This window comes from Eubalaena glacialis, chromosome 7 (assembly GCF_028564815.1).
Source record: "Eubalaena glacialis isolate mEubGla1 chromosome 7, mEubGla1.1.hap2.+ XY, whole genome shotgun sequence".
Classification (NCBI taxonomy): Eukaryota; Metazoa; Chordata; class Mammalia; order Artiodactyla; family Balaenidae; genus Eubalaena; species Eubalaena glacialis.
Genome location: NC_083722.1, coordinates 28,840,014 through 28,866,149, shown reverse-complemented (window position 1 = coordinate 28,866,149; position 26,136 = coordinate 28,840,014). Strand labels below are relative to the sequence as shown.

The 26,136-nt window shown below is 38.4% G+C and overlaps 1 protein-coding gene across 1 annotated transcript in view; it reads right to left on the bottom strand.

The window, feature by feature from the left end:
- Positions 1–302: 302 nt before the first annotated feature.
- PTCHD4 (patched domain containing 4) overlaps positions 303–26,136 on the bottom strand; it is a 191,979-nt gene continuing 166,145 nt past the window's right edge. The window contains exon 3 of the mRNA XM_061194996.1: positions 303–1,936. Coding sequence (XP_061050979.1) covers positions 303–1,936 — 1,634 coding nt within the window. The remainder of the gene's footprint in view (positions 1,937–26,136) is intronic.

Below are 26,136 nucleotides of genomic sequence, written 5' to 3'. Positions count from 1 at the left end.
AAGCAGTTGACTCCTTTGGCCTTCTAACACTCCATTGATTCGTCCGTTCCTTGGAAGAGCTCTAAGGTCACATCCAGAAACTTATCTTTAGTGGAGAACAAGGTTGCAAAGAACTTTTTCCCCTTCTTTGAGTCCTTCTTCCCCCCAAGAAGTGGACACCTTGATGTGTCATGAATAATTCACTCTTGATCTGACTTGCCTTGTTACCCCTGGCCAGCCCAAGCAGCTGAGGTCTGAGCTTTACCTGCCCTGCATCGTTGTGCAATACTGGAAAAGAAAAATAATCCATTAGTCTACACCCTTCAGACTGTGGTGACGTGATCAGGGTTCTCTTGAATTTCTATGCATTCGATTTCCTCTCTCTCCTTCCGTTTGGCGCGTTTCTTTTTCTTGTGGTGCTTTTTGGAAGGGGGGAAAAAGGTTAGGAACACAGGTAAGATAACAAAACAGTGCAGAAGTGTGCAACCCCCAGTGAGCAGCAAGCATTTGAACAGTGTGAAGGTCAGGTTCGAAGGCACAAATAGGAGGGGGACCAACCCAATAAGAAAAGAAGTAATATTTTGCAAAATGGCTGTCCCATGCTCTTGCAGGGAGCTTTTTATACATTGTGTTCGGGTGTGCTCAGTTGCTAATACAAACGTGTAAAGCAGCGGTGCACAGTGGTCAATGGCGAAATTTAAAGTGTAGATAAGGCACAAGATAGCAATGCAATCCATGTCGATGTTCCATAATGTCATTAAGCCCAGAACGCCCAGCTCAATTGAGGTGACGCTAAGAATTAGCCAGAAGTTTCCCAGAGGGTGGATCACTAGGAAAAAAGTCAGGATTAACACCAGGAGAACACCAAAGCCTGCAATCAGAACAGGCACTGTGACAGATAAGCTGTAATGGTCCATGAACACAAAGGAGGGGTTGAACACGATGAAACGGATGCTCTTTGACAGGGACAGGGGCCTCAACTTTTCCAGCACTTCTATGACTTCCTTCTGCTTGTCTCTGCTAGTCCTGGCCACCAGATACAAGCGAGAAGCAATGATGCTGTTTTCATCTCCTGCCTTGGAGAAGATGATATCGTTTCGAAAATGCTGGAATTCTGGCTTTTTTAAAAATGAACTTTGTAGGACACTGATGAAGTCACTCTTGTTATTGGCACTGATGTTACTCACTTTCAGGAACTGGTAATACTGCTCCACCCAGGACACGGCAGTGAATCCGCTGCAGAGTCTCCGGAGGTCCTGCTGGACACTGCTGTTCCAGTACTCGAGGGGCTCGTAGACATAGAATCCTATCACGGGGCTGTAGTTGCTGAAATATTTCTGCTGAACCATGGCATAAGAGACGCTTGGGGAATCACTGGCTAGTAGATTGATGATGTTGGCTCCGTCACTGATCTGCAAGCACCCCATGAAGGAGAAGGAGGCATAGATGAGATAGAGGATGACAACAAATGGCTTCACGTAGATATTGGTAATCCATTCATTGTAATGTTCACGGAGGAAGTGCTGAATAAAGTGGTGCTGGTAGGGGTTCGTCTCATGATGGGATGTCTGTTGATGCCCATCACTCATCACTGTCTGGAACCACACAGGCTTGCGGTCCAGGTATTCTGCAGAAGGGATCTTACAGCAAAAGATGCTGTGGTAGCGGTTTTGCTCTAGTTGGCCAGCGAAGACCAGACAGGAGCCAAAGAAGGAGAAAATGTAGAAGTAGTTCAACAGGATGGAGACACACATGTTCTGACAGAAGACCTTCACAGCCTCTATGTTGGTGAACGGGCTGGCACCCATGCCAAAGGTAATAAAGTACAGGGAGCTGGTCATGGTATAGGTCACCATCACATCCGAATAGGCATCTGCTACCCTGTCTTTGAAGGGCAAATTCTCTTTGGTTCTCCGCCATCCAGACAGAAGCTCAAATACTCCTTTCGTTCCGTGACCTAATTTAAAAAAAGAAGGAAAAGAAGAATTGTTTTCATTTCCTCCTATGGTTCAAGCGAATTCCTTATAGGTTATCTATGCTCAACAGTACTGCTTATGCTAATCTTCAAAGTACTATGATCCTCCTATCAGGGTCTCAGATTTCAGTTACATAGCAGGATATGTTTGGTTCATGCTTCTACTTCAGCAAAGTCCAAACTCATTGGTATTCTGGGCAAAATGAAGCATTTATTGTCTGTTCTATTAATTTGACAAATTGTAAATTTAATATGACATTGTTTTGTGATTTTTTCCCCCTGCACACATACTGTATCCCTAAATGGATCCTAAGCTGTCAAGGGCAGGGGCTGTTAGTCACCCATCTTCAAATGCCCCTCAATATCAGTTCAGTGTTTTATCAACTGATGTATTGACTGATAGTCCCTAACCTCCATTTCAAACTGACTTACATGCTGATTTTGGAAATTATACGATGATTTTTTTAAAAATTTATTTTATTTATTTATTAATTTACTTTTGGCTGTATTGGGCCTTCGTTGCTGCGCGCAGGCTTTTCTCTAGTTGCGGCGAGTGGGGGCTACTCTTCTTTGCGGTGCGCGGGCTTCTCATTGCGGTGGCTTCTCTTGTTGTGGAGCAGGGTCTCTAGGTGCGTGGGCTTCAGTAGTTGCAGCACATGGGCTCAGTAGTTGTGGCGCACGGGCTTAGTTGCTCCGCGGCATGTGGGATCTTCCCAGACCAGGGCTCGAACCCGTGTCCCCTGCATTGGCAGGCGGATTCTTAACCACTGCGCCATCAGGGAAGCCCTAAGATGATCTTAAACACTAAAAAATGGCTTTAAATTGATTTTACAATGTTAATAATCTGCTAGGTAGCCAAACAGCTTAGAAACCAATTCCTATAGATTTGATTAATTAACATTGGATATGAGTCAAAAAAATCTGCCAGGTCACATAAAACACAGGGCAAGACCTTCAGTGGGAAAGATCATAGCAGGCATTTCCTCACAGAGCTTTTATTCACACAGAGTGGGTGATGACTAAATGTTTGACTGCTCCATTAAAGTGGATGGAGTATGCTTCTTTTTAACCGATTTCTGTGCACCCTTTGATAAGGGTAAATAGGTAAAAGGTCTATTCAACAAATATTACTTGAGCACCTACTATGTGCCAGATACTATTAGATACTGAGCTGGGTTTTTTTTCCAGAAACCTGACAGCTCTTAAGATACCACCACTTGCTTCTTTACTAGAAAAACAAACAAACAAACAAAAACCAACCAACCAAACAAACAAAAAAACCCAGAAAGCAGCTGGGAAAATGAAGGCAGCTGGGAAAATAAAAGTATTATACCATACCTTCAATTTCCCCTTTTTTTCACTGCCCTGGATTAGCTCTGTCAGTTATCATCCAGGATATATCAACTGGTAACTTTCTGACTGACCAGAAATCCTCATGGATCACTCTTGCCCTTGTAGGCATAGCAATACTACACGCAAACCTTCTCTATGAATGGATACAAGCTATGCTTGGGCTGTTTTCCAAGAAATTCATTAGACAAAAATGAATTTAAAGGTACAAAATGACCTAGTTCAAGAAATCCTGGAAAATGGACTTTGTGTGGCACCTAGATGTTGGAGCTATGTGTTAACCCAATTCACTTAGCAGAGCTTTAACAGGCCTCTTTTAATAACTAGGGTCTTACTATAATCACTGATTTTGTGTTGTTAATAGAATTTGCTAATTGGTCTCTATAATGCTTCTACTTCTTTGTTAGTTTTATTTGGGGCTGCAATGTGCACAATTATTCTCAGCCTATCTTTCAGCCAGGAGTGTTTCACATGATGCACTTCTGGGCAATGCAGTGCAACTGGAAGTCATCTAAGGATGCTTATTAGAAAACCAGAAGGAGCTTTGTCCTAAATGGCATCACGAAGCCAACAAGAAGAGCCGTGGCTTACCTTCCTCTCAAATTCTCTTTGAAGAAAACCAAATCTCTATTTGGTTAAGCCACTGTTATACGCAGCTGTTATATGCAGCTAAACATTTTCCTAATCAACAAAACTTTGTAGGTAAATTAACATTTACCAAAACCTCTTTTATGGGTATCTAAGAATTCTTGCTTTACAGTTAATTCGACTATAGTATTTATAGGTTTAAATGTATACAGTGCTAATCTTTGATTTTAAAGACACATTGGTTCATCCATCTTGGGAGGTTTTTAAAATTAATTATTAATTGTTTTTGCATTGGAGTTCTTTTTGTCCCCAATATAAAATGTGTTTATTCTCCAAAGTTCTCTCTTATGGGTCTCCAGTCAGGAAAGATATGTTTATCCTAACAAATAGAAAGGGTTATGAAAACTACATTTAAGTATAAGGTAAATTTTTTTTTTGAGCCAATGATCTATTCTTGCAATTAATTATTAGCTCAACATCTATGTGCATTGGATTAAGTCTAATGATTCTTAACAACATTAATTATTCATTTCTATCTTCTCTAAGACTCCTTGACCAAACAGAATACTTGTTCTCTTATTCCCTTGACAAAAACATAATATTCAGATATTAGTTAAAGTAATTAAAATAATTCTTTAATTAGAGCACTTCTCTTCTGAAATGAAGACTCTTGGTATCTTTGTAGTCACAAGGGGGGAAAAGGTTACCTGAGGCTATGGCTAAATTTGGCTTGTCTCTGCTTTTGGTCACTTTTTTGGAGCATTAGGTACATTATGTAGGCCAGGTTGTTGCTTTATATAGTACAAAGGTCTTACATGTGGGAAGATGAAGCTAAATCATATGAGATCAAATAATCACTCTAAGTATGGTAAAGACTGAAAACACAACTTTGGGGCTGGCATGTTTTATCCCATTCATAGGCTTAGATATTTTACAGGGTATTCCTAATAATACCCATTCATTTGGTTTTCACCATAATCTGGCCACCGCCCAGCAGTTCAAATCTATTACCTGCTCAACGAGAGCAGTCCTCTCACTCCCCATCAACCTGCCTATGATCAGTCTTACTTTCCAAGTTTTGTTCATGCTATTTTCTCTGCCTTTCAATACCTTCCTCTTGTTGCTGCTTATATTGAAATTCTACCCATCAGTCTGTTAGCTCAGTTCTCTTCTTTGTCTTGAAGCCGTTTCTGACAATTCTAGACATACTGATTTTTTTCTGTTCCTTAAATTCCTGTTGCACTAATTAGCTACTCATTTTGGCACGCAAACATGTGCTGTTTTGCTCTGGAACAAAATGGTTTTCTCAGGACATGGTCTATCTCTTCGGTTAGACTGCAAATTCCTCAAGGTCAGGAAATGCATTTTATGTTACTTTTATACTCTGCAGAACATCTGACAAAGTGATAGATGCCCACTAACCTCTCAATGAATTAAATCAACTATAACTCTCAATTCCAGTTGGGTCTAGAAAATGTACCTTTTAATTACTAATTCAGAAGTTTATTATGCATCTTTATACCTATATTAATTGTGTCCCGAAGAGATATACACTTTTAATTCAACTCAACCCAATATATATTTATTAGAATTTGCTACACATGAGGATCTGTGCTAGTTAATATATAAAACATAAAGGTAAAGAAGAAACACAATCTTTTCCAATATCTGTCAGTCCAGAGGTCATTTTTGCTTGGGTAATTCTGAGCCAGAGATCATAGCTTCTGATACAAATGCATTTTCGCAACTGTCCTGTATGTTGTAGGGTGTTTAGAAGCATCCCTGGCCTCTACCCACCACATGCCAGTACCACACTCCTCAGCTTTGACAATCAAACGTGTCTCCAGACATTGCCAGATGCTGTTTGGGGGCCCAAACTGCCTCCAACTGAGAATTATTGGTTTAGTCAAAAGAAAAAGAGATATTATACACACACACACACACACACATACACATACACACATTTTAATCGCCCTTTTCTGACTATAAAAATAGGACATATTTCCATCAAAAATTTGGGGAAAATGGAAAAAATAATGGTGAAAAAATTATTCCATAGTCCCATAACACAGATAACTGCTGTTAACAATTTGGTGAATGTATTCTAGCTATGTATGTATGTATGTATGTATTAAGCTTTATCTATCTATCTATCTATCTATCTAACCATCCATCCATCCACCCTTCCATCTTTCCAGACAAATAACTATTTAATTATTTCACAGAGCTGGGCTCCTACAAAGAGAAATTAGGGTTTGGGATTATCTTGTTGCTCTGTCCAGTTGGCCTGTCGACAACGGAGATCCTGTTTTCTAACCTCTGCAGTGTTTTCCCTGTTGGTTTCTTACTATTCCCTTTAGTTTTCATTCTGATGCTAGAACCATTTTTTGAACATCTCTGCTCACTTGAAAGAATCCTTAAATCTCTACATAGCTTTTTAAAAGGATTGTATTCACTATTTTTCCACCCTTACTCCGAGAGTCCTATTTCAATTCAAACAATACACCTGAAATCAAGGCACTGGTATCCACTCAAAAGACAGGTGGTCCACCATCTCAGATGATGAAGCATGGAATATACACAAGTGTGACTTGCCCCACTGAACAGAGACCTGAACTGATTCCATTATATTACTCCCTGGTACCCAAGTCCTGGCAGTTCTTTGCTTCTGTCCGATTCCCACCAAAATCCTTAATCCTCACCTAAGGCCTCAGTTCGTCTTATGAACACCATTCATGCTCCTGAGTGGTGATAGACATATATGTAAGCAGCTAACAGACATGAAAGGAAGGCTTGCATTCTTGTTAAGTAGAGATGTATGCTGTGTACTGTGAAAATACAGTTGATTCTTTCTGAGGGGTCAGAAAATCTCCAAAAGGTGTTACTAGGCAGAGGATGATGCCCGTGGTGATCTAGACTGATGGAATAACATGAATAAAGGCACAAACCCTTATAAATTAAGGGAAGGTAGTTTTGTTTTTGATGTTTATAATTGAATTTTTTCTCTCAGCAGAGATAATCTACTGCCCAAATTATACACTTTATTTAATGTTTCAAAAGATGACTGCCAAACATTGATCATGATTTCCTCCCACTATATTAGTATATATTTGCAAATTATATTAGAATAATATGACAAGTATCTCACCTGGGACATTATGGGATAACTGACATTTGTTTTGATAAAGCTTCATGAAAGAAAAGAGAGAGAGAGAACTCTTTTTATTAACTCTTAGGAATAAAAATGATTTGCACAGAATTGGAACTGAGAGAAAAATTCAAGGAGGAAAGTGAATAGAAATAAAAGATCTGCATGTATATGTGTGTGTATTGAATATTCCAAAAGTCTTCAGGGATGTTGCTGGGGAGACCTCTTTCTAAATGAAAGCAAATGGAAGAATTGTGCAATAACAAGGAAAACTTAGCTGGCAGCTTACTAACATACCCTATTTAACAATAATTTAATAAGTTCTGCTACTTGCAATTGAGAAATGAGAAAATGAAGAGTATGTCGATTCTTTCTCTAGCCATGGCAGTGCAGGTCAGCCAGAGGAAATATTTTATAAATTTTTTTTTTTTAAATGTGACACATACTTTTAATTTTATTCATTTATTTTTGGCTGTGTTGGGTCTTCGTTTCTGTGCGAGGGCTTTCTCTAGTTGCGGCAAGTGCGGGCCACTCTTCATCGCGGTGCGCGGGCCTCTCACTATCGCGGCCTCTCTTGTTGCGGAGCACAGGCTCCAGACGCGCAGGCTCAGTAATTGTGGCTCACGGGCCTAGTTGCTCCGCGGCATGTGGGATCCTCCCAGACCAGGGCTCGTACCCGTGTCCCCTGCATTGGCAGGCAGACTCTCAACCACTGCGCCACCAGGGAAGCCCCCAGAGGAAATATTTTAAATGATTAAAATTAAAATAAAAAGTTTTGTTACCAAACAAAAGTCATTTCAGTCCTAAGTGAGCTGAACAATATTCAGAATTAGTTATTATTCCATCTGAACCTCCAGCAATCACTCTACAACAAGTAAAGATGACTTCTAAAGTGAGATGGATCTTCTTGAGAACTTATTCCAACCCACATTTTACAACATTTCTCTGAACTCCTGCACTTCCCGTGTAAACTTCTACACTATGATTGACCTGACGGTGCTGTAGGAAATCTCTCTGGTTCATGGCTAGTCTGGAAGTGACTTCTTTCAAAGCAATGATATTCTTCTGCAAATCTAATACAAATTTTACAGTTGCCACTTTAATACCAAACCCAACCTCTCCAAAATCAAGAATTCCAAAGAAAATAGTTTTAACAAGGATCAAATCCAATCAGAACTAATTGTAACTGACCCAGTCAGTTTCCTACTGGGTTTTCCTTTGATACAGTTATTGCTCTAATAAGCTCCTTCTGTGGGGCTTCTAATTCATTCTAATCTGCCGAATTAGAATTCTCTTCTGAAGACGTACTGGTGGGTCTTCCTTTTCACTGGAACGTGTTAAGCCCTCAGCAGGTCATGAGAGTTTGACATCTCCTGTTTCAGCGACATAAAAAATAGAGGTAAAAATAATACTCCTTCTCACAACCCACTCCAGAGAAAACTTTCTACTTTCCCTTAGCCGTTATTTCTGCTTTGGTTAATTAACTATGTGTTCAGCAGCTCTGTTTGTGGAAATCACCATTGAGCTCAGCTAGAAAAGCATTTTGATTTTTTATTGGGCTCTTAGGCTATGTGATCCTGATGCCAACCTAATGGATGAAAAAACAAAATCCCAGTCAACTGAACCAGTAAAGCAGCTAACAAAAAAATCGGGATATTGAATCAGCATTCTGAGTTGTCAGTCACTGGTTTGGCATTATATGGGATCCTTATGCATTGTTCTTTCTCTTTAGTTGGCTGATTCCTATGTATATTTTAAAGATACCACTTAAACATGATCTCATCTCTAATGCTTTCCCCTTCCCCTCTTCATCTCTAACTCACCCACTTAGAAGCCTCCCCTCTGTGTGCCAACACATTTCTTAGTGCTTACTACTACACCAGCTGAAATTATCCATTCATGGGCCTGTATTTCATGTAAGTCCTTATAAGGTCCTTACCATCTAGGGCAGGTACTTATCTTTTCTATTTTTGTATTCCAATTATCTGGCACTTACTGGTGCTCAGTAAATGTTTGTGAAACTAAATTGGCCTTGATCTGCCAAAATCTGTCTAGTTTTAAAGATATTTTTAAAGTTCTTGCCATAATTGTTACTAACAGCCCTATATTCAGTATAAGATTTAGTGAAATATAGTTTGCCCCTCAATTTACTGAGAAGGGCATTTGCTGAGTGCTTCTGTGGCAGAGGCGGTGGTAAATATCAATGATGTTCAATTACAAAATTAGCACATAATTCATTCGTTTGGCTGGTTCAGCATTGTAAATGTCTAGAGGGAATGGAATATGAAATTAAGAAACTTGCTCTAAGTTGCTAGTTGCAGGGTAGAAATGGGTCCATAAGGCACTCCTGTTACCTGACAGATGATGAATTTTTTAGACATTTTCTAATCCCCATGATGTCTAACTTAGAGGTGGTTATCAGTGTGTCTTTGTAGACTGACTACTTTTAATTAACTCTCATCTAGAATAAATAGGTGATTATCAAGCTCCATTCATAAAGGACGGCCAAGGCTGTTGCATCTTGGTACCTATGTAGCCCACAAAGACATAGGTAGGAAGTTATTCAGCAGGAATGCTCCAAGTTGCTCTTTGATGGGGCATACTTGATGGTTTTACGTGTAAATCTGTGGTGTGCAGTGAGGGAGGGTCTAGCTTCATATTACCCTTAAGCATTTCTCCTGAAGTGCCCCCATCCCCGTACGGAGTGAGGCAGGTAAAACACAGAGAAGAGAGGCAGCGAGGAAGGAAAATAAGGAATTCAGAATGAATCTGAACAGATACTCATCCCTTAGCTCTTAGCAGGAGGTTAGAGGATTTTATCATGTCTCTAATAAGAAAAAATGGAATCTAGTAACAGATTCTCATTGTATGATTTTCAGAGCTGTTATATACTTGACACATATCTCAATGTATAGAAAAGGGCATGTAGTCTCATTCCAGAGTTTGCATTCCATCATTTTTGACAATTTATTTTGTAGTTCTATACAAAGTTAAAATTTTAAAAATCCAGTATGTGTGTTTATTCATATGCATATGTGTATATACATGCACATACATATACATACATATACACATGTATATATATTGAGAGAGATATGTGTGTATATGTATATATAGAGAGAGAGAGAGAGAGAGAGAGACAGAGAGAGGAAAGAGAGAGGAGGTGGGAGTGTTCTAAAGCTCACAGACTATTAGCCAAGGTTTTAATACTCAAAGTGGGGAAAACTAGGTAAGCCCCACTATTCGATATTGTGATTAGCAGCACGTTCCCCAGAGCCAGAGTTTAAATCCTGGGTTAAATCAGAGTTTAAACTGCTTGAGTTTAAATCCTGGGTCTCCTACTTCCTAGTTCTGTGACCTTGGGCAGGTTCTTTTTTAACCTCTCCATGTCTCAGTTTTCTCATCTGTAAAATGAGGTAACAAGAGGAGCCACCTCATGGGATTATTCTGAGTTTTAGATAAGTTAATACATGTGCTTGGCACACAGGAAGTACTCCACTGAGTGGAAAAGCTCAGGGCTGGCAACTCCAGGGTATTTACCATGGAGAACATTCCAAGTCATTTGACTTGGGTTGCCAGCTTCTGAATGCAGCTGGTTCCTGCTCTCTTTACCACCACAGCTGACTTGGCTTTTGGAGGGAACTCGGGGGCTCTCTTTTCAGATTTCCTTGCTGCAGGAGCTCAGTGTTGCCAAGAGCTGAAACTCCACTGCAGAGCCAGCGCACACACGGTGGCTTGCTTTCTTGTTATCTCCCTCTCTAGTATTCCCATTCAGGGAGAAAAAGACTCCCAGGAAGCTTTTCATTTTCTTCTCAAGACGCTTTCTGCATTTTCTAGTTTTATGAAAGGAATATACATTATTTTTGAGAAAGGAAAAAGCAGCCCTGATAGCTGGGTGCTGTCAAGTAGGTCTTGGTGTTGCCAGGAGCTGGTCTGGCCCTCACAGCTCGGCTTAGTATTGTCCTGTTGATCACACAGATGGTCTGGCAAAAAAGCATCAGACAAGATCGCTTTGTGACCGGGATAGACTGAGACAAAATAAGACCACTCCATAATCATGACTGAGCACAAACAAAATGCAAACATTGTCCAAAACATAAAATAGGCCAAACATCCTTTTATCAAGAATAGTAGGATTGATTGCTGCTTCTTTACCAATCACAGTTTAATCTTGGTCTGGTTTCCTTGCCTTCTAAGAATTGTTAAGATAACTGATCATGGATTTACCCTCTCTTCCTGACAGTAACCAACCATGCTGCCTTCAACCCTCTTCCCAATCACCTAATACTTGCAAAAATCATATAATAAGTCCATTCTAATATCTTCTTCCAAAAATGCTTCATAGTCCTCAGAGGTGTGTGTTCTTCCTCATTGCAGTGAGTCAATAAACCCAGATTTGTTCAATTATTGTAGTAGTCTTGGTGGTCTTTGGTTGGAGGACATTGATATTTTATAAAAAATATTTTTGGAAAATGAGAGAAATTAAACTTCCTTTATTGTTGACTTTATAAATTGACTTCTTTGAGTGTAGGAGTTAGAAGTGTGGGAGCTAGAACAGGAGCATTGGATGAGAGTTAATTCCTGGAGGATTTGAATTTCCAAATCATGTCACTAGCGAAAGGGATGGCGTTCTGGTGGAAGTGATATTTTAGTTGTATTCTCACTAAAAAGAGAAAGCCAGTTGGGCATATGGGAAGTGGCAAGCTGTTCTGAAAGGAATATAACATGGTTGTTAAAATCGGAGAAGGGGGGGAGGAGCCACGTGGATGAAAAAGTCATTGCTTCAAGCAGAGAAGAGCAATGAATGGGAGAACCGGGCGGGGCTGAAAATCTTACAATTGTCAAGAGAAGTGGATTGGTAGCTCATAAACTAAACACAAGCATATGCTTAAAAAAAATCAAGACCTACAATAAGAGATCATATAAAAGAAGAAAATAATAAGTATAAGAACTTGGAGGAAGGAAAATAAAGATAATCTTAAGTATTTATTGAGCTAAAGACATTCAAAGATTAGTTAGAATAATCAGTTCATTCATTTGAAGGACATTTCCTGAGTGCCTCCCATTAGGAAGATATGGTAAAATGTCATCGTTTTGAAGTTTAATAACTCCCATTTGTCCCATTTGAAAACCATATCATATCCATATGCCTGAATTTAATGGTTCATTAATTACAAGCTTTGGGGATCTTTTATCCTACAAAGAGTAGAAGTGATGATTACTTAGGATTTCTATAACACCAAGAGCCGGAGAATGCTTTTAAAATGCATTTAAAATGTCTGATTCAATCATTAAGAAATGCGTTTGAAATGGAAGGAATCTTACAGAGCAAATTTAAATTATGCACAGTTTTGGTTTCTTATAAATATAATTCAAAAGAAAATCTTCAAAGTTGTAGCACAAATGCTTGATAAAAGCATAATGCTTCAAAGAGCAAGTTTTCTAGGAGCATCCTTGAATGTTTTGCTGCCTTTCTTACCAGTGAAGATGAATTTAACAACCCATGAACGAGAATTCTCTCTGAACAGAATGGCCTGAAATCAGTGGAAACTCAATTAACCAGGAAGCTCAAGAATTGGATCATCTGATTATTTGAAGTTATTAAATTAATCAACCAGAACTTCCTTTCTGATTCCGCTTTTATTGGTTGATTAGCTTTATTGGAGATCTTTCTAAAATGCATTAGACTTGTATTCCTCTTCTGCATCCAATTCTTAAAAAAAGGGAAAAAAGGCATTATTTGTAGCAATTAAAATGATGTACTCTGGAGTAACACATTTTGCTTCTAGTTCTGGCACATCATTTTGTGATGTGTGGTATGGGGAGAATTAGTTTAACTTCTGTGTATTTCATTTTCCTAGTCTGGAAAATAGGGATTAAAGAGGTACCCATTTTAATGGGCTATGTGAAGATTAAATGATACAATAGTTGTAATATGCTTAGAGCAGGGCTGGGACCCAGGAAGCACTCAATAAATGTTAGTTTTTATTATTTATTAAATAATATACTTCAGAGTCATCATTTTATCATACATCATTTTATCAATAATCAGGAGGCAATTTAGCATATTGGTTAAAGAACTGAGCTCTGTGGGTTTAAGCTTCCATCTATAAGATGTGTGACCTTGGGCAAATGAAAGACTCCATGGCTAGATTTGCCAATCTGTAAAAAGGAGAAAACAGCAATTCCTGCTTCAAAGGATTGCTGTGTTAAAGGAGACACAGACACATGAATCCCTTTATATAAATACCTGGCATACAATTAGTGTTCCCACAAATGATAGCTAGTATTGAACAGTATTATATAGTTGCAGAAATGTGGGAGTTTGGATTGAATGTATACCAGGCCTAGAGAAAAGTTTAAAAGTTTTCTTCTCTGATGATTATTTTGAAATTGCCTGTTCTGTCCTTAAGAAGTTCGTTGTGGAAAAATGTTGATTAATAAAAGACTTTAGTTAACTGGATCCAACTAATTGCAGCATTCCTTCCATGTGTGCTCTTATTCAGGCTAAGCTAATAGAATCGTTCTCATCTGGCAGGAAAGAAGCTGAAGAGGAGCTTTTCAGCCACTATTTTATTCTGCAGTTCACAGAGCAAACCAGACTCCCTTCTAGAAGGAGAGCATAGTAGGGCTTTGGGGCAGCCTGCTGAGCTCCAGCAGCCCCGGCGGTGGTGGGGAGCTGGTGCAAGGACACCATCTCCTAGAGGGTCCTCTCAAAGTGAGAGAACTGCTGTCATTTGAATACATCCCTGATGAGTACAGAGTTCCTTTTCAGATGAAAAGGCCCTCTTCTCACCATATTTCTCTGTAATCTGTCCCCTTTCAGTGGTCCACAGCTTAACAGCTTTAACACAGCATAAATTAATCAACGGGAGTTATCTCAGAAAAAGTTAGATGTTAATTCCCAAAGGCAAGGGATCAAGGACAGTGGCTGGGCAGATAGCGGGGTGGAAGAGGGGCCCTGAGTACTGGCTTTTGTGTTAATTCCTCGGGTTCAAACCCCAGCTACACCACTTCCTACCCCACACCTTCAATAGCAACCTCTCCGTGTCAGTTTCCTTATGTGCAGAGCAGGAAATGCAAGCCCCTACCTGATAGTGTGTTGCTGACATTAATGAACGAGACAATCCACATAAAGTGTTTACCAGAGTCCTTGGCACATATTAAAAACTCAATAAATAGTAGGCGACACTTTTTATTTATGGGTGAACATTCATTTGGAGTCTTAGCTAATGCTCACAGTGTAGTACAGCACACTGCTGTGTTTCATTCTTGAAGTCATCAATAGAAGTGACAGTTAATCATGGTAACACACCAGGCCACCAAACACAGCTTCAAGGGATGAAAGTTGTAGGAAACTCTTATTGCTCTCTTGGGATAAATCTTACTCTTTTCTGTCTTGAGAATTCTCATGGACTTTGTCCCGCCCATTTCCATTAGGCAAAGATTAATCAAGAAACAATCATAAGAAAGAGTCAAATGAAAACCCTCCCAGATAGCTATAACTCTGAAACAGCTAACTGGACCTTGGGAAGGATGATTTTTGGCCATGTGACCATCTGAAAGTTCTAACCCTTAGAGACATATGAAAACCTAGGGCTATTTCAGCAATTACAAAATAAAAAAACCAAAACAAACAAACAAAAAAAAAACAGGTCCACATTATTCTTTTCAGAACATTTTCACCTATAATTAACTGACAACAATTCAGGATCCAGAAGGGTTAAATAAAGAGTTGATGAAAGAATGTCAGCAGCTTCTAAAATTTATCATCTCTTTGACACTTTCTGAGATTTCTCAAGGGGTAGACTACATTAACACTGGTATGGAAATCTTTAATAAAACAGCATGCCTCTCAAAGAAATGCATCAACTAATCAGCAAATATTAATTAAGCACCTACAGTATGCAAATCATGGTGCTACATGAGACCACACTCAGCTTTCCTCCTGATGGGTATACTCTTCCTCTATGCCCAACAAGTGCATATCCTGCCCAGATACTTTCTGAAATTCAGGAAGTTCTTCCATATTTAGAGTTGAAGTTAGTCTCCCTGACATTTCCAAAATTTTCTCCTAATTGTATCATTTGGAATCTTTGCCCATTATTCTGCCACATACCCATACTTCAAATATTGGACAAAAAAGCATGGTATCTTCCATCTTCTCCAAGCCAGTAATCTCATTACTTTGACTGTTTCTCTGATGACATCAGCATTGAATTCCATCAGAAGTACTATGTAGCAGTGAAAGTGCCTTGAAAACAAGGACCATGTCTTCATTATTGTTTGCCCCTCAGTACCTAGCAGTGTCACAAATGTAGCAAGTTCTAAAGGAATATTTTTTGAGTCTAGTGGTGATAAAATGTTTGTACCTAAACTTGCTAAGCTCAAAAGTATATTGAGGCATTATAAGGAGAAGCAGATGATACGTCCTGGGATCATCTCTTAACTACAGTTAAGGATTGATATTTACATGCTGTGGATTGTTACACTCTTTCTGACTCCTGTACCATTGTAGACGATGACTGTTTTCTAACTTGACTGTTGGGGTGATTTCTGTGACACATGTGGTCAAGTCAGTATTGTACAAAGCCTGTCCTCACCAACTGTGGAGGTCCTCAAAGGAAAGACCCATTTCTCTCTCATGAGGCAGAGTATCCTGGGAATACTTCTTGGATAGCTTTATAAAGTCTGTGGATAAGCTAATACATGTAAAGAAAAGACATAGATTTTCTATACTGGCTCTCCATGCAGCATGGCTGGCCTGATTTGTCAGTGGAGTTGCCTGCCACTTTAGAATCATGCTAGGAGAAAATGTTGCTACATGGAAATTTCCAATTATTTCAGTATTCAACTTGAGTTAGTCTTTCATGAAAATGGAAATACTCCCGGGAAGATCCACCTTATAAGCATAGCAGTTCTTTATTCCTTTGGGTGAATGAGTTTTTCATATCCTTCCCTAAAATGCATGTGTGTGGACAAAGTAAGCTGGGTACAAAGGAAGAAATCACTAAGGGGGAAGATGTGCACAAAGGGAATCCTGAGGAACATCACTGCATGTGAGCCTCATGAACAGATCAATTTCCCCCCTCATTTTACGGTTAGGAGATGGAGGCTCAGAAGAAGCAGAGACATGCAGAGTTTACAGAGTTCTTTTGGTAGTCAGGACCAGAACCCAAATCTTCAGCCTCTCACCCCAGAGAGAGTAGACCATGATCTTGAGGGCAGTATCTGTGCCTTGCTTTGATTTCTATATCACCCTTTCCTAAGGCAGTACTTGGCACTTAGTAAATATTTATTGTAAAACTGAGGAATGTGCCTCTGAGCTTCCAAGATTTCTGGTGTTCTAGCACATTGGAATGGGGATACTTACCCCCTACTTCTTTTTTTCATGAAGAGGAGACTTCAATTCTACTCTCATTAGGTAGCGCCGGAGAGTACACTCCCATTTTTCCTTTTTCTCTTTGACCACACTCTTCTAAGCACTAGGAATGGCTGATCTGATGGTGAGAGCCTGATAACATTTGTGACCATGTATCAGTGGATTGGCCACTATTCCTCTAAGACAGTAAATAAGCTGAACCCCATTGCTCTCTCCTGTACTACTTGTATAATGGATGAATAAGAAGGGTCAGGGCTTGCTCTCAGCTTTCTCATCCCTTGCAGGCACAGCCCCTGGCGCCACTGCTCTAAAGGGAGACAGGTTATCTATCTCTTAACCTTGGTCTCTCTTCTGACAGCACCTGGATTTGTGAGGCAAACCACAGACTTCCATTCAGTTGGCTGATAAGGAAATCTTAGGGGCGGGGGACACCTTCAAGATCTAGTTCTCCTACAGGTAGGAGGGGAAAATATCTAGATTCAGGATTTGTTAGGTAGAGATCGCTACATTGGGTCTGGCCCCATATAAGGTCTCCATTCCAGCTTTACTGGGGACTTTAGGAAATACCGTGCCTCCATTTATAAGGAAGAAAGTTTGATTCTCCTTTAGCTCTTGGGTATATATTCTCTGCTGCACAGAACCCAGCGAGGAGGAGGGCTGATTGGTTGAGATGACTGATTTCCACACGTTGTCTACGAGATGATCAGTGAAAGAGCACAGTCTGGTGCTAGGTATAGGGAAGGCACATCATAGACACATTATATTAAAGCTGGAGTTTTCTTTCTATTTATTACTGAATCCTTACAAAACAGCACTTTATATTTTTTTAGTTTGACTTAAGAATGAGTTAATTTTATTTAATTTTATTTATTTTTAATTTTATTTTTTATTGAAGTATAGTTGAATTACAATGTTGTGTTAATTACTGCTGCACAGCAAAGTGACTCAGTTATATATAAACATACATTCTTTTTCATATTCTTTTCCATTATGGTTTATCATAGGATATTGAATATAGTTCCCTGTGCTATACAGTAGGACCTTGTCGTTTAGAATGGATAAACAACAAACCTTTTTACCTTTCCAAACTGCATTTTAACTATCATAACTCTATATCTAAAATTTTAGGTGACTTCCAGAATCTTTTTAGCTAATATTAGTTTTTAAATGTCTGCCTAAGGAGTACCATTCCCACTATTTGACCTGACCCTGTTCTTCTCAATTTTCTCCTCTATGCAGTAATTAGACAAAACTGTAAAACATATATAGTGGCTAAGGAATCTTCCTCATTGAAGAAGAATGGAAGCATGTGAACAGTGAAAGAAGGTCTCATCAGTAGTGCTGGAGATTCAGGGTCAGTTCAGTGAGCACATGCTACCACTCACGGTTCTTTTCAAGGGGTCTTGTAAACAGAGTAAACACAAAGACCTGAGCTAAACGGCAACCTAGCAGTTTGCTGATGGTAAAGCTCGATGGGAGGATAACGGAGCCGTCTACCTCCCAACTGATGTAGACATCCTCCCAATTAAAGGCAAAGTCACTTCGGAAAGACATGCATCCCTTCCAAGAGGAGAGACTCCATGTCACCACAGGGAAATAAAGAGGGGTGAGAACAGGGAAGGAGAGGAAAGAAAGAAAAAGAAAGAAAGAAAGAAAGAAAGGAAGGAAGGAAGGAAGGAAGGAAGGGAGGGAGGGAGGGAGGGAGGGAGGGAGGGAGGGAGGAAGGAAGGAAGGAAGGAAGAAAGAAAGAAAGAAAGAAAGAAAGAAAGGAAGAGAGGAAGAGAGAAAGAGAGAAGGAGAGAGAGAGAAAGAGAGAGAGAGAAAGGAAGGAAGGAAGGAAGGAAGAAAAAGAAAGAAAGAAAGAAAAAAAGAAAGGAAGAAGGAAGGAAGGAAGGAAAGAAGGAAGAAAGAAAGGAAGAAGAGAAATGTTTCCTTTTTAGGTCGCTACTGGTCTTGGGGCCCCTAGATGTCAGATTCTCTCTATTTTTCCAATCAGAGAGATCACTTTCTCCCTGGAGAATAATCCAGTGAAGGGCTTGAACGAATTAATGGAAAGTTTTCCCCTTACATGCCTCATTCAGGGAGAAGCTTAGGAGTATCCATAAGTGGAAGAGTACTTGCTCCTACAAAAGACAAGAAGTAAAAGACTAAAGCAGAACATCCAAGTAGATACAGGTCTAGAAGAGGATCTCCCCTTCATAGCAGGGCTATAAAATACTGTATATGCCACAAATCTGGGATTCTCACAGAATTTCTCCTATATAATGTATATAGTTAAATACCTTTTTATTGCTCCTCTATTGTTCTTGTTGTTTCACATATTTTGCCAACTACACAAAGTGACATCTGATGTCTCTTTGCTTCCAAATACCCAAGCTTTCACTGTACTATGAATATTATAGACGATTAGGAAATATTTTTGACAAATTGAATACAAACATTTCCCCTGACCACCACCAAATGGGATGGTATTTGTGAAAAGGCTGTGGAGGGAGGAATACTCTACAGCACTCCATAAACATAACATAGGTGTAATGTCGTACAGCTGTTAAAGATTCTTGAGTTTGAAATCATTTTATTGGGTACAGAAAATCAGCTTGGAGATGAAACACTTGCTGAAATAATTTTGCATGTTATCCTAATGGGGTTTGCAGCTTAAATAGAAAAAAAGGAAATGGAAGGTGACCACTTTCCTTTTGTATGTAACAACTTTATTGAGTTCCATGCCATACAATTCACCCACTTAAATTGTACAATTCAATGATTTTTAGTATATGAAAGAGTTATTTAACTATCACCACCATCCACTTTAGGACATTTCATCACCCGCAGAAGTAACTCCAAACCCCTTTAGCAGTCACTCCTCATTCCTCAGCTCAATCCCCCCAAACCCTAAGTCCCAGGCAACCACTAATCTACTTTCTTTCTGTATATGTTTATTTCCTAGACATTTCAAATAAATGAAATTATACAATATGTAGTTTTTTGCAATTGGCTTCTTTCACTTGGCATAATGTTTTGAAAGTTTATCCATACTGCAGCAAGTATTAGTACTTCTTTCCTTTTTTTGGCTGAATATTATCTACGTGTATGAATATACCACATTTTATTTATTCATCAGTTGATGGACATTTGAGTTGTCTCCACTTTTTGGCTATTATGAATAACACTGCTATGAACATCTGTGCATAAGTTTTTATGTGGACATATGTTTTCATTTCTCTTGGACATACACCTGTAGGTAGAATTGCTGGGTCTTATGATAACCCTACATTCAGCATTTTTGAGAACTGTCAAACTGTTTACCAAAGCAGCTGCACCATTTTACAACTCCACCAGCAATGTATGAAGGGCTCCAATCCTCCACAACCTTGTCAACCCTTGCTACAATCTGATTTTTTAATTTTAACAATCCTGATATCTACAATGTGTTGTAGTGGTTTTGGTTTGCATTTCTCTAATAACTAATGATGTTGAGCATCTTTCATACTTTTTTGGACATTTGTTTATCTTCTTAGGTTAAATATCTATTCAAATCCTTTGCTCTTTTTAATATTGGGTTATTTGTCTTTTTATTAATAAGTTGTAATAGATCTTTTTACATATTCTGAATAAAAGTCTCTTATCAGATATATAATTTGCAAATATTTGCCCATTATTTGCAGTTCCCATTCTGTGAGTCGTCTTTTCACTTTCTAGATAGAATCTTTTGAAGTGCAAAAGTTTTTAATTTTGAGGCAGTCCAATTTATCCATCTTTTGTTGCTTTTGCTTTTGGTGTCATATCTAAGAAGGCTTTGCTTAACCAAGGTCATGAAGAGTTACTCCTACATTTTCTTCTAAGAGATTTATAGTTTTAGGTCTTTCATTTAGGCCTATGATCCATTTTGAGTTCAATTTTACTTACAGTGTGAAGTCCAACTTTATTCTTTTTCATGTGGATATCTAATTGTCCCAGTATCATTGGTTGAAAATATTATTTTTTCCCCATTGGATTATCTAGGCATCTTTGTCAAAGAATCAATTGACCATAAATGCAAGAATGTATTTCTGGAGTCTCAATTCTATTCCATTGACCTGTATGTCTATACTTGTGCCAGTTCCACTGTATCTTCATTGCTGTAGCTTTATGTTAAGTCTTCTAATCTACGAACATGGAATGTCTTTCCATTTACTCAGGTCTTTTAAAGTTTTTTCAATAGTGTTGTGCAGTTTTCAGAGTACAATTTTGCATAGCTTTTGGTATATTTATTGCTCAGAATTTTATTCTTTATGATGCTATTATGAATGGAATTGTTTTCTTAAATTCATTTTTGGATTGTTTATTGTTAGTGTATAGAAGTACAATTGACTTTTGTATACCGATCCTGCAATATTGCTGGACTCCTTAATTAGTTCCAGCCATTTTTTGGTAGATTCCTTAGGATTTTCTGTAATGAGATCATGTCATCTCCAAATAGAGATAATTCCTCCTTTCAATATGAATGCCTTTTATTTCATTTGCTTGCCTAATTGCCCTAGCTAAAACATCCAGTACAATGTTAAATAGAAGTGGTGAGGGCAGATATCCTTGTGATGTTCCTAATCTTAAAGGAAAAGCGTTCATCAAAAATACTATGTTAGGTTTGGGTTTTTCACAGATGCTTTCTATCAGGTTGACAAAGTTCCCATCTAGTACTGGTTGGTTGAGTGTCTTTTATCATAAAAGGGTGCTGAGGTTTGTCAAATGCCTTTTCTATGTCTATTGAGATGATCATGTCTTTTCTGACCTTTATCCTATTGATATAGCATTTTACATTAACTGATTTTCAGATATTAAACTAACCTTGCATTTATGGGATAAATTCTACTTAGTCGTGGTGTATAATCCTATTTATATGCTGCTGGATTTGATTTGCTCATATTTTGTTAAGACTTTTTTGCATTTATACTCCTAAGAAATATTGGTCCATAGTTTTCTTTCCTTGTGATGTTTTTGGTTTTGGAATCAGGGTAATACTGGCCTCAGAGAATGATTTGGGAAGTGTTCTCTTCCCTTTATATTTCTTAAGTACAAAAATTGTTCCTACCTCTCATATCTTGCCAGGCAACCTTCTTCATTTTGTTTATAAATTATAGCATATCTAAACTTCCTCATCAGTCAGCACTTAGGAAAGTACCTAGGTGATTTGAACCAATTTATCCTCATAATCAAACAGTATTTATAATGCTCCCACATGATTTAAACCAATTTAGTATTCCTATGAGAGAAGTCAGGTGTGAGAGAGAGAGAGAGATGGTGTGTGTGTTGCAGATGTACAGCAGTTAAGTACAGGGAGGGAAGGAATGTCTGGAGGATACTTACCCTCCAAGGAGCAGACAGCTTGGTTCTTAGACCAGAATAAAATCTCAGTATTTCACAAATCACTCTGTTTATTATTATGGTTATTATCATTATCATTGTTTGGTATCCTACCTTTAGACTCTAAGAAGTGAGCCTTCGTGTTGAATCTTCTAAATCTTGCTTCTTTTCTTCTCCTTCCTACCAGAGGTTTTTGTCCTCCCTCCTTCCCTCCTTCCTTTCTTTTTTTTAGAACTAAATCTGCTACCAGCCTGAGATAAGCTCAATGGAGATAACCCATTGATGCCTTAAAAATAAAATAAGCATGGGAATCCAATAAGAATCCAACGCAGGGGACACGGGTTCGAGCCCTGGTCCAGGAAGATGCCACATGCTGCGGAGCAACAAAGCCCGTGTGCCACAACTACTGAGCCTGTGCTCTGGAGCCTACGCACCACAACTACTGAAGCCCGGGAGCCTAGAGCCCGTGCTCCGGCCACAAGAGAAGCCACCACGATGAGAAGCCCTCGCACCGCAACGAAGAGTAGCCCCCGCTCGCCATAACTAGAGAAAACCCCCGCATAGCAGCGAAGACCCAACGCAGCCAAAAATACATAAATAAATAAATAAGTAAATAAAAAAATAAAATTAACAAGTCAATAACTAAAGTTAGAGTGTTATTTTCTTAACTGAATTCATATTTCCCACTTACTCTTGTGAAATCACTAGGGAATTAAAGATTTTACAAACAACAACAACAATAACAACAGCAACAACACAAATACCTTGTATGATTTTGGATAAATTAACATTGTCTGGCTCCTCTTACAACACTAGGCTTTACTGAAATGCTTCATTTTAAATGCTGTAAAATTATAATCCTTTAATTCCTAAATACCTGCTGTATATCAACGTTTCTATTTTTAAATAATCAAATTCAACAGGTATTGTAGTAACTAGTTTGTTCTGGGTATTAGGGATTAGAGAAAGAAGGTTCGGATAACTTTTATTTTGAGGGGTTTACAGTCTCATTGAAAAAAGGCATATATTTAAGAAATAATTAAATAAGAATTCGAGATACTTTAATCCAGGGTAACAGGCACTTGTTTACCTACTATGTTCAAGGCACTGCATGTCACTCAGAGGTGAAACTACAAGAGCTCAGGAAAATGAACACATGGGAAAGCTGAAATGAAGAAAACGCTTCCAGAACACAGAAAGACGATGAGGGTATGGACTGATAAGGAATGGAGGCATTAACAATGATTTCAGCCTGAAGATTAATTAGCAATTGTTTTCCCTTCCATTTCAAACAAAGCAGCCAATTTAAAAACTGTCAGCTAGTTTTCTTTACTCTGATTTCCTTTTAATCACATATAAATAAATCCAAATTCTAATCTTTCTTTTTCTCTTTTGTTGGTATAATTGTCAAATGTCTTACCCTGAGTCGATTTCATACGCTCATAAGTAACCCATGCACACTTACGTATCATGAAAAACTCGATGTTTTTCTTTCTTCTAAAGTACAAAGGATACATAGAGAATCCAAAAGATGCTACCAGAAAACTACTAGAGCTAATCAATGAATTTGGTAAAGTAGCAGGATACAAAATTAATGCACAGAAATCTCTTGCATTCCTGTATACTAATGATGAAAAATCTGAAAGTGAAATTAAGAAAACACTCCCGTTTACCATTGCAACAAAAAGAATAAAATACCTAGGAATAAACCTACCTAAGGAGACAAAAAACCTGTATGCAGAAAATTATAGGACACTGATGAAAGAAATTAAAGATGATACAAATAGATGGAGAGATATACCATGTTCTTGGATTGGAAGAATCAACATTGTGAAAATGACTCTGCTACCCAAAGCAATCTACAGATTCAATGCAATCCCTATCAAACTACCACTGGCATTTTTCACAGAACTAGAACAAAAAATTTCACAATTTGTATGGAAACACAAAAGACCCCGAATAGCCAAAGCAATCTTGAGAACGAAAAATGGAGCTGGAGGAATCAGGCTCCCTGACTTCAGACTATATTACAAAGCTACAGTAATCAAGACAGTTTGGTACTGGCACAAAAACAGAAATATAGATCAATGGAACAGGATAGAAAGCCCAGAGATAAGCCCACGCACATATGGTCACCTTATCTTTGATAAAGGAGGCAAGCATATACAGTGGAGAAAAGACAGCCTCTTCAATAAGTGGTGCTGGGAAAATTGGACAGGTACATGTAAAAGTATGAAATTAGAACACTCCCTAACACCATACACAAAAATAAACTCAAAATGGATTAAAGACCTAAGTGTAAGGCCAGACACTATCAAACTCTTAGAGGAAAACATAGGCAGAACACTGTATGACATAAGTCACAGCAAGATCCTTTTTGACCCAGGTCCTAGAGAAATGGAAATAAAAACACAAATAAACAAATGGGACCTAATGAAACTTAAAAGCTTTTGCACAGCAAAGGAAACCATAAACAAGACCAAAAGACAACCCTCAGAATGGGAGAAAATATTTGCAAATGAAGCAACGGACAAAGGATTAATCTCCAAGATTTACAAGCAGCTCATGCAGCTCAATAACAAAAAAACAAACAACCCAATCCAAAAATGGGCAGAAGACCTAAATAGACACTTCTCCAAAGAAGAGATACAGATTGCCAACAGACACATGAAAGAATGCTGAACATCATTAATCATTAGAGAAATGCAAATCAAAACTACAATGAGGTATCATCTCACACCGGTCAGAATGGCCATCATCAAAAAATCTAGAAACAATAAATGCTGGAGAGGGTGTGGAGAAAAGGGAACACTCTTGCACTGTTGGTGGGAATGTAAATTGATACAGCCACTATGGAGAACAGTATGGAGGTTCCTTAAAAAACTAAAAATAGAACTACCATATGACCCAGCAATCCCAATACTGGGCATATACCCTGAGAAAACCATAATTCAGAAAGAGTCATGTACCAAAATATTCATTGCAGCTCTGTTTACAATAGCCAGGACATGGAAGCAACCTAGGTGTCCATCATCGGATGAATGGATAAAGAAGATGTGGCACATATATACAATGGAATATTACTCAGCCATAAAAAGAAATGAAATGGAGGTGTTTGTAATGAGGTGGATGGAGTTAGAGTCTGTCATACAGAGTGAAGTAAGTCAGAAAGAGAAAAACAAATACAGTATGCTAACACATATATATGGAATCTAAGGGGAAAAAAAAAAAAAGAGGTCATGAAGAACCTAGTGGCAAGATGGGAATAAAGACACAGACCTACTAGAGAATGGACTTGAGGATATGGGGAGGGGGAGGGGTGAGATGTGACAGGGTGAGAGAGTGTCATGGACATATATACACTACCAAATGTAAAATAGATAACTAGTGGGAAGCAGCCGCATAGCACAGGGAGATCAGCTCGGTGCTTTGTGACCACCTAGAGGGGTGGGATAGGGAGGGTGGGAGGGAGGGAGATGCAAGAGGGAAGAGATATGGCAACATATGTATATGTGTAACTGATTCACTTTGTTGTAAAGCAGAAGCTAGCACACCATTGTAAAGCAATTATACTTCAATAAAGACGTTTAAAAAAAATAAAAAATAAAAAATAAAAAAAAAAAAAATAAAGTACAAAGGAAACATAGTTTCACATAGTGCTCTCTGTTTAAAGCTAGGAAAATAACTTGTTCTCAGAGCTTTCTAAGAAGAGTTTTTCTGGCATTATTTTGACCCATGGGCTAAGGGTCTGGTCAGCATGTTCACAAATACCCGGAGAATTTAAGTAAAACTCCTCAATAACCAATTTCTGCACATGCATTTAATTAAAAAACAAGGTATAACTTCTTTTTGACTTTTGAAACTTTTTCCCCTCCCTCTAGTTTTAACCTGTCAGTGGAGAGAGTCAGTTCAGATGAAAAGAAGTTGCTAAGATGCAACTATTAAGCGTTCTTAAGTTGAGTACAAAGATGAGCCCAATGTGTACAAATTTTTTCAACTGGAAACTTGACTTGTTTTCTTGAATATTAAAAGGAAAAGAAAAAATTACTTGTGATGGTGTCTTGGCTCAGGCACAGAAGTTTCTATAAGGAAAAGGACTTGCTTATTCACTTATTCTTTTATTCAATATATATTTATTGAGTGTATACTATGTACTAAGCACTATTATAGGCATTAGGGATACAGCAGTGATGAAGACAGAGGTGGTCTCTGCTCTCGTGGGGCTTAATTCTAGTGAAGAAGACAAATAATAAGTACTAAGATAAATAAGCACTACATATAACGTGTTATATATTGGTCAATCAGGAAAACAAGCAGAAAAAGGGGAGTTAATATGTGTCTGGGGTAGAGGTGGGAAATTTTAGAGAGAGTGAA